The sequence below is a fragment of the Thermobia domestica genome, chromosome 2, assembly GCF_964235325.1.
Source record: "Thermobia domestica chromosome 2, izTheDome1.hap1.1, whole genome shotgun sequence".
Lineage (NCBI taxonomy): Eukaryota > Metazoa > Arthropoda > Insecta > Zygentoma > Lepismatidae > Thermobia > Thermobia domestica.
In genome coordinates this window covers 120,409,765-120,418,322 of record NC_137455.1, presented here as the reverse complement: position 1 = coordinate 120,418,322, position 8,558 = coordinate 120,409,765, and the positions used below count along the sequence as shown (strand labels likewise).

The following is an 8,558-nucleotide window of genomic DNA, read 5'->3' as shown; positions in this document are numbered from 1 at the left end:
GCATGGGAAACATACCTAGAACATGCTAGGTTGCGTTCCCCAGGTACATGTCAGGCATGTGCCTAGTAGCGGACATAGAGTGTGACTATCACTTGTCATCCATGTGATTTCTCTCTCAGAGGTACATAAGGCACATACTAGACACATTCCCATGTACCTGAGGAAAAATGATAGGCACAATGCCTGCTATGTAATTGTGCTGTTAGGGTATCAGTCTCCCTTAGCCTAAAGGGCATAAACGTTGAAGATTAACTTGGAAGATTTCATTTATCTTTCTCTTAGTGCCATACATACATAACACACACACACATACATATATTAACGGTAACGGTTCGTAACGGTCCCACTTGACTGTGAAACGACTGTACAGCGCCGAGCGGTGCTATCGGTGAAAAGAGTGGGAGGGATCTTAAGCTTTCCAGCGGTACCGGGGTTAGTCGCCTTCGTGCTCTCGGCAAGTGAGGAAATGCTGCGGCGTGAACCTCTGTGCAGTGACCTTGTCGTACTTATGATGGGGAAAATGTTAGAAGAAAGTTACGCGTTGAAATTTAGTATGAAGCTGAACAAGACGTCAAAGGAATCTTACGACATGCTGAAGGAAGGCTTTGGGGATGAGTGCATGTCCTATGCACAAACAAAGAAGTGGCACAAAGCGTTCCGAGAAGGTCGGGAAAACATCAGCAACGAGGCCCGTTGCGGACGCCCCTCAACATCGCGAACGGAGGAAAATGTCACCCGTGTGCGTAAATTGCTCAAAACAGATCGTCGCATTAGTGTTCGTATGATGTTCGCGGAACAGCTAAACCTGCCGAAAATCGTTGTCGATAAGGTTGTATCGGAAGAACTGGGCATGCGGAGAATTTGTGCAAAACTTGTGCCGAAAGTCTTGACTGAAAAAGTGAATCACGTGGAAACGTGTCAGGAAATGAAAGGACTTTGTGACGATGATCCCAATTTCATGGACAACGTAATCACTGGTAATGAGTCATGGATTTTTGAATATGATCCGGAATCCAAGAGGCAAAGCTCCGAATGGCATCTGCCATTGCCATCGCGCCAGAAGAAAGGTCGAATGAAAAAAAAAAACAAAGTCAAGTCCATGGTCATTGTTTGTTTTAATACAAAAGGAGTCGTGCACCACGAGTTTGTCCCCGCTGGTCACACTGTCACTGCTCAGTTTTACAAGGGTGTGCTTCAGAGACTGAACGCCAGGGTCACCAGAGTCCGCAAGGAGCTCCAAGTGTCATGAAAACTGCATCATGACAATACGCACTCACACAACGCTTTTGTTATGACATCCTACCTGACCGGGTCGGCATAAGAATGTAATATGCCATTACAGTCTAATGAGATTATGTTTTTAATAGGAGGGTGCCCGAAATTTTTTGCACCGACTGTACTTGACGTTTAACAAAAAATTTCTGGCTGTTCATATAATTCGTAATATTGTTTGTTATTCTATTTCAAATTAACATGGAAAACTTTAAAAAATTTATTAGGAATTATAGTTTTGGGAGTCGATACCTTTATTTATATTTTAAATTAGTTATAAGTCTTGTATATGGATGTGTAAATGGTTTATTACAATTCTTACGGTGTCAGTGCTATCTGAAAACATAGGTCCACTATTGGACGGAACTTTTCAGATCAAATAACCAATCTAAATTTCGACAGAATTTCAGGACCACCCTTCACCTCTCTTTTAGATACCTAGGTCCTTCTAAAATCTAGTTTAATCCAGATTTTACCAAATTTTATTCGTTTCAAAGCCCCACCGCCAAAATGCTTTGTTTTGATTGGAGGATAAACCCACGCTATGATATTAGGGCGCGATTATTCCCATTCCCTGCAAGAATTTCACTGAAGACGCCTGACTAAGATCTTCCCAGCTCAGAAAGTCAAAAAGGAGCTAGAAAAGCTGCAAATAAAGGTAACATTTGGATTTTATTAACGTGTAAAATCGCTGGAGGTCTCAAGGAGCCATAGAACTATTAAATTTTCAGAACAAAACTGGACTAAAAAGCTGAAATAGTAAGTGCAATATAGTGACGCCATGATTTCATCTACCGATCGCTATGGACAGGATTCAGAAGTAGTGTGATTTCCGTTTTTCTTTTCCTAAAACCGGTTCTGAAGATTAGTGTTTCCCCTGATATTTTCACCTTCCAATTTTCCTGCTAATTGAGGGTTATAAGACCTGTCCATATATAGATTTGTTTATGTAGGTAGCGAGTGATTCTTTTTTTTAACATATATGGCGGTATTTAATTTTGTTGTAGTTAAGATAGGTAGAATAATGCACGTGTAAATTTACAGTAAGGGCTCCTATCTGACTCCCAAATTGGGAGTACGGCTTCCAGCGGAATGAGTTGAACATGTAGTTTGTTCCGGGTTCCTGCCCCTTCAGGGCAGGGGTCCTATTGTTAGTCAATACTTCGATATGTCCCCTCGGGGGCCTTGATTAAACAGGTTGAGTTAAGAATGTGATTTAGTAAATACAAGGGCTAGTTGTCCCTGTTCCTTTCTATCCCTTTTCCTTTCGTTACCTTTCATAGAGCCGATTTAAAATGGTAAAATCTGAATGTTGTCTGTGTATATTTATTAGTATAACATGTATTAATGTAGTGTGTAGTATGGATGTGGCATGCATGTGTTCGTAATGTAGTAAACATTTTCTAGTAGTAGTAATTGTGGTAGTTAAGTGATGAAAGAGTGTGTGAGATAATTAAATATGGACAGTGTAGTATTTACTATGCGATATTTTTTATTATTCCGTCATTAAATGAACTCATACACAATATTTAAAAGTGAACGTAATATAGTACAATAATTCCGTGTACAAGGTCACATTCAGTGGTTCAAGGGTTGATCATATCGTCGCTAGCCCCCTAGTGTCAAAAGTCAGTACTAACCGTCATTCTTATGTCAATGTTCTTAGTGATTTAGTTTCCATGGAATTGACCTTTCTTTTCGAAATAAAACCTAGAAGGTATAATTCACAGCCCATATGGATGTACAGTTAGGTTAAGTGACCCAAAATTAATATATCCTGAAAATTTCAACATTCTGCTTAGTCTAGAAATCGAAATATTTAAGTAAATAAACAATACGTAATTTCTTAACAGAAGTCGGGCTATATGATGCTAGTTCTTCGCTTTGAAATTATATTAAATGTTCATTTTTTCTTCGTGGCTGAAGAATTTCATTGTTGCTGCAGAATTTCATAAACATTAAATATTATCGCGGATAATTCTATTTTCAGTGAACATACGTAGGATTTTTTTCTTCGTTCTTAATAAAGCTACCAGGTATTACATAGTATTGTGTGTGTGGTGAAAGAGTCTTGAGTTCGAGTGAGGTTGTCGTGCGGTGATCGGAATGGGAAATGTTTGTAGTCACTATAGATTTTAAAGTGTTATGATGAAATGTGTATATAGGCTTGGCGTAGATAGAGGAAACAGGGTGTTTGTAAAATATAGCGACGTAGTAAATGAAAAAGATGATGATATGAATATTATATGAATATTAATATGAATATGAATATGAAGTATATGAATATTCTAGTAAATGAATATAGAAGATAGGACACCCATATAGTTAAATGTATAGTAGCTCAGTGAATACTTCGCCGCGTGTTGATATATAGATATTGAATAGATACGTGTAGCTACAAACATCTCAGGTTCTGACCCCTGCACCATAATATCACGCGGACAGGAGGGCGATATATAGTCGGACTATGGCAATACTTTGTAGTTTAATGTGTTATAGTAATGATCAACCATTGTAATACCATCTGATAGAATGGGTAGCATCATATAATCGCTGACTAGACATATTGAATAATAAATTATGAAAAGACAATAGTAGTTATACAACAGGGCTGTAGTGAATTATATTTTCTGGTCGGTTTTAAAATAGAATATCCTGCTCCGTGAGATTTTTTTTTCTTCACGTTACCTACTCGGGCTAGCTTACAATGTTCATGGAGGCGACAGCTCTGACAGGGTTACAGAATCAAAACAATTAATTATTGAAATTTATTATAGCGTACCCGGATGTCGACCCCTAGTCCCTTTAAGTATTTTCATTTCTTTTCTTAGTTTAATTAGACGAGGGAAATTAACGACATCACAGACTGTGGCGTGTCTGCGCAGGGTAGCTATCGGTGAAATTTGGCAATAGAAATCACCGATCCAAAATTCAGTTTATTTATTTTTTTTTATTTTGGCAAATCATTAGTTAGGGATATCTTAGCTAATACTTCTATTCTAGTTTCATTACTGTCCTTGAACCTTCTTAGTTCTTCTGAGGGGTCGAATATTTTTTTTCTCTTACTTAGAGATTTCAAAATTGGGGACGCAGTTACCTGGTCCCTTCCCCCTCTCCTTTTATCCTGCTGGTCTGGGCCGGATACGGGGCTCGGATTTCAATCTTACAAACAAACTCTTGTGGGATTGGGATCTGATGGACACAGAACTTGCATCCTTGGCAGCAGGGCCTCCCTCCTAGTTTACGTATTTAAGTAAACTACCCTCTTTCGGCATATGTGAATATTTTTGGCTATGAGTTGTTATATATTTAAATTCGATCACTCTTCTGTGTAGTGAGTAGTACTTTAATCTTTCTCCTTTCGTTGGCGCCGCTTTCTCTCTCTTGTCTCTTTCTTCCTTCTTACTTCGAGATTTTTTTTAATTTTTCAACCTCCCCTCCCCCGATTTTGAACTTGTCGCTTACGATTTATTTAGCGTACAACTCTGATCTGATATTACCAGCTGAGATGTTGCAATACACAATTCATGGATAGAGTAGATAATGATTGGGTCCTCCATCACATTTTGACCTATCGCCGAAATGAACAAAGACTTCGTATTTGACGATACTTCAATTACGTTCTTTCACCGTCGTCCCTTTAAGTTTTTTTTTTAATCCATTGGTTACTTTCCTTTCTGTTTTGGTTTTTGTTTACCTTGTAGTTGACCTGGGCCCAGAAATTGTATTTTAGGTTATCTAGTTATATCTTTAGGAATGCTCTGTGTTACGTGCCTGCCTCACAAAGTTTTTTTTATTATTATTTAAGCACGAATTGATTATATAAAAGTTGAAATTTATAGACGCGCGGTATCAGGTAAAAAATCAATTTTCTTTTTCATATGTAACGTCGGAAGTCATTTGTTTTCTTGTACTTGCAACCTTTTCAAAAATTATTGTTGGGGTGATTAATTTAAATGTGTGCGCATTTATTATAAATATATATATATAGAAAGAAATGAATACGTCGAAATGTATATGTACTTAGTATGTGAATATGATTTTACAGTAAAAGTATGATATTAAATGTATTATATGAATATATGTAAGAGCGCTCGTGTCTGTCCCCCCAAACGTGTATTGGTTGCTATAGTTTACCAGTAAGTTTTCCGACGAGTATAAGAATATAGATTTTGTCAAGAATACCGCCGTGCACTCACGTAATTTTCCTTTTCTTCTGAATAGATGTAAATGATAACCTATGTAATTATTTGATGGCATGTATTAAAAAGTAACGGCAGGTCTAAACGTAACCCACATCATAACAAATATTATCCCTGAACTACCAACCTAAAACCATTGTGGAAAGTGTACCTTGAATCCTTCTCACCTGCATATGTATCCTGTGACTTGACCAGTGTTTCTTTTTTTTATCCTCAATTTAAACCGTCATACTCCTTACTCCTGTGGAAGATCGTTTTAAATCCGAACCATATATACATATACACAAAAGTGATCTAAAGGAAAGGTCTCATGACGTGTCCCAGTGTTGAACAAATAACTTGAAATTATTCGATTAATAAATTTGTGAATGGACTATCTAAGAGGAGAAACATCCTCTGGCGAAAGTGATTTTTTTCAAAATCCCGAGATGGATATAAACGTCGCAGTGTGCGAGTGCAGATATAAACTGCTAAGAGTTACAAACTAAATATAATCAATGAATGGTTTTTATAAACCAATAGTTATATATATATAGATATATATATAAACACAAACTAAGTTAAATGGAGCGAAATGTTTTGGACGGAGTCATGACTGAGAGTAGTCGCTATTGGCACGGTCAATAAGTTGTTTCGATGAGTTTTCTTCGGGAGTCCGATATGGGATAATTAACAATGAGATGAGTATGCATTGAGGGACGAACAATAACAAGAAAGTTTATTGAAATTTACTTTATTGGAAAATAATCAAGATTTCAATTAGTAGGTGTTGTTTGGTAATCGCCCTAGTTCAAAGAGAATTAATTTTAGCGACTCCTCTACATCCACTTCTTCTTCGTTCACTACATTTTCTTCTTTTTTTACGTTTTCTTTCATTCAGAAATAGAAAAGAAAGAGAAGAAAGTAGAAGGGTAAAAGAAGGAGGTAGGAAAAAGAAATAGGGTATTTTAATAAGAAACAGATTACTGGATAATTCCGGAAATATAGTAAGAAATCGAGAAAGTCCTTGAAAGATGAATCATTCTAAATGTTATTAACGATTACTCAATTTTGGAATGCTTCGGAATAGACACATGTTCCCTCATACCACCCAGACCTAGCTCCAGGCACCACGCTCGTGGGGTTCCCCAGATCTAGACCAGGAAAGGAGAAAATTGAAATCATTCTTTGTACTGTTATTCCAACCGGTGATTGATAACCATCCAGCATCTGAACTTTGTTCTCTAGGATCGACCACACATATGAATTAGCCAAGAAAGAAAGAAAAAAAATCAAACTTATAAACTCAATATAAATTTATGTATCGTATCAATAAGAGTTTCAACTTCTGGAAGAAAGATGTCGTATTTAGGCTCATCCTGCTATTTCCGTTTCACTCTTAGAGCCGATTTAAACCATTAGTAGCGGTCCTTCATGACCTAGGTTATTTACCTTAACACATATATTAAAACATGACACATATATTATAGATGTTAATACAACAAATGATATCACTAAAATTACTTATATTAAATCTATCATGCATTCACACGCTCACTCACTCAGGACAGTGTATATATGTTTAAAGGAAACCAACTAACTACAAAGATACAAATAGTTTATTACATTCATAGTGAAAAGGAAAAATAATTACAAAGAAAATCTTAAAAGCACAAGTTCTTGGTTATATATTAATAGAATACATAGAGTTATATTTTAGTAATTTTTTATATATTCAATCATCTTGACAAATGGAAAAAGAAAAAAAAATAATTACATGTATTATATCTTAGGCATGCTAAAGCAAAATTATGATTTGCGACATACGCAAAGAGACACTTATTTCACTTAAAGAAAAAAAATATGGACAAAGAGGAAAGAAAAGAAAAAAACTTTTAGATGTATTAGGACTTATATGAGTCTCTACCTCACATTGAGAAATAAAATATTAATAATTCTGAGCGTTCAAATCACAAATCACGCACTACTCGTAGCGTCCAAAACATTTCGCTCCATTTAACTTAGTTTGTGTTTATATATATATCTATATATATATAACTATTGGTTTATAAAAACCATTCATTGACTATATTTAGTTTGTAACTCTTAGCAGTTTATATCTGCACTCGCACACTGCGACGTTTATACCCATCTCGGGATTTTGAAAAAAATCACTTATATTAATAATTCTGAGCGTTCAAATCACAAATCACGCACTACTCGTAGCGTCCAAAACATTTCGCTCCATTTAACTTAGTTTGTGTTTATATATATATCTATATATATATAACTATTGGTTTATAAAAAAACATTCATTGACTATATTTAGTTTGTAACTCTTAGCAGTTTATATCTGCACTCGCACACTGCGACGTTTATACCCATCTCGGGATTTTGAAAAAAAATCACTTTCGCCAGAGGATGTTTCTCCTTTTAGATAGTCCATTCACAAATTTATTAATCGAATAATTTCAAGTTATTTGTTCAACACTGGGACACGTCATGAGACCTTTCCTTTAGATCACTTTTGTGTATATGTATATATGGTTCGGATTTAAAACGATCTTCCACAGGAGTAAGGAGTATGACGGTTTAAATTGAGGATAAAAAAAAGAAACACTGGTCAAGTCACAGGATACATATGCAGGTGAGAAGGATTCAAGGTACACTTTCCACAATGGTTTTAGGTTGGTAGTTCAGGGATAATATTCGTTATGATGTGGGTTACGTTTAGACCTGCCGTTACTTTTTAATACATGCCATCAAATAATTACATAGGTTATCATTTACATCTATTCAGAAGAAAAGGAAAATTACGTGAGTGCACGGCGGTATTCTTGACAAAATCTATATTCTTATATTCGTCGGAAAACTTACTGGTAAACTATAGCAACCAATACACGTTTGGGGGGACAGACACGAGCGCTCTTACAAGAAGGTTCCCTACCCAACCTACAGTCCTGACCTAGCCCCGACGGACTTCTTTCTGTTCTCCCGATTGAAACGGGTGCTTAAAGGACATCATCTGGGCACTGTGGAGAAATTCCAAGCAACCACAACGGCTCTTCTAAAGAACATGCTAGCCTAGGACTTTCAAAAGGCATA

The 8,558-nt window shown here is 36.3% G+C and overlaps 1 protein-coding gene across 1 annotated transcript; it reads left to right on the top strand.

The window, feature by feature from the left end:
* Window positions 1-466: 466 nt before the first annotated feature.
* Window positions 467-1,249, top strand: LOC145679151 (protein GVQW3-like). The gene has a single exon (XM_081749742.1). The coding sequence runs from the start codon at window positions 467-469 to the stop codon at window positions 1,247-1,249; it is 783 nt and encodes a 260-aa protein (XP_081605868.1).
* The last annotated feature ends 7,309 nt before the right edge of the window (window positions 1,250-8,558 follow it).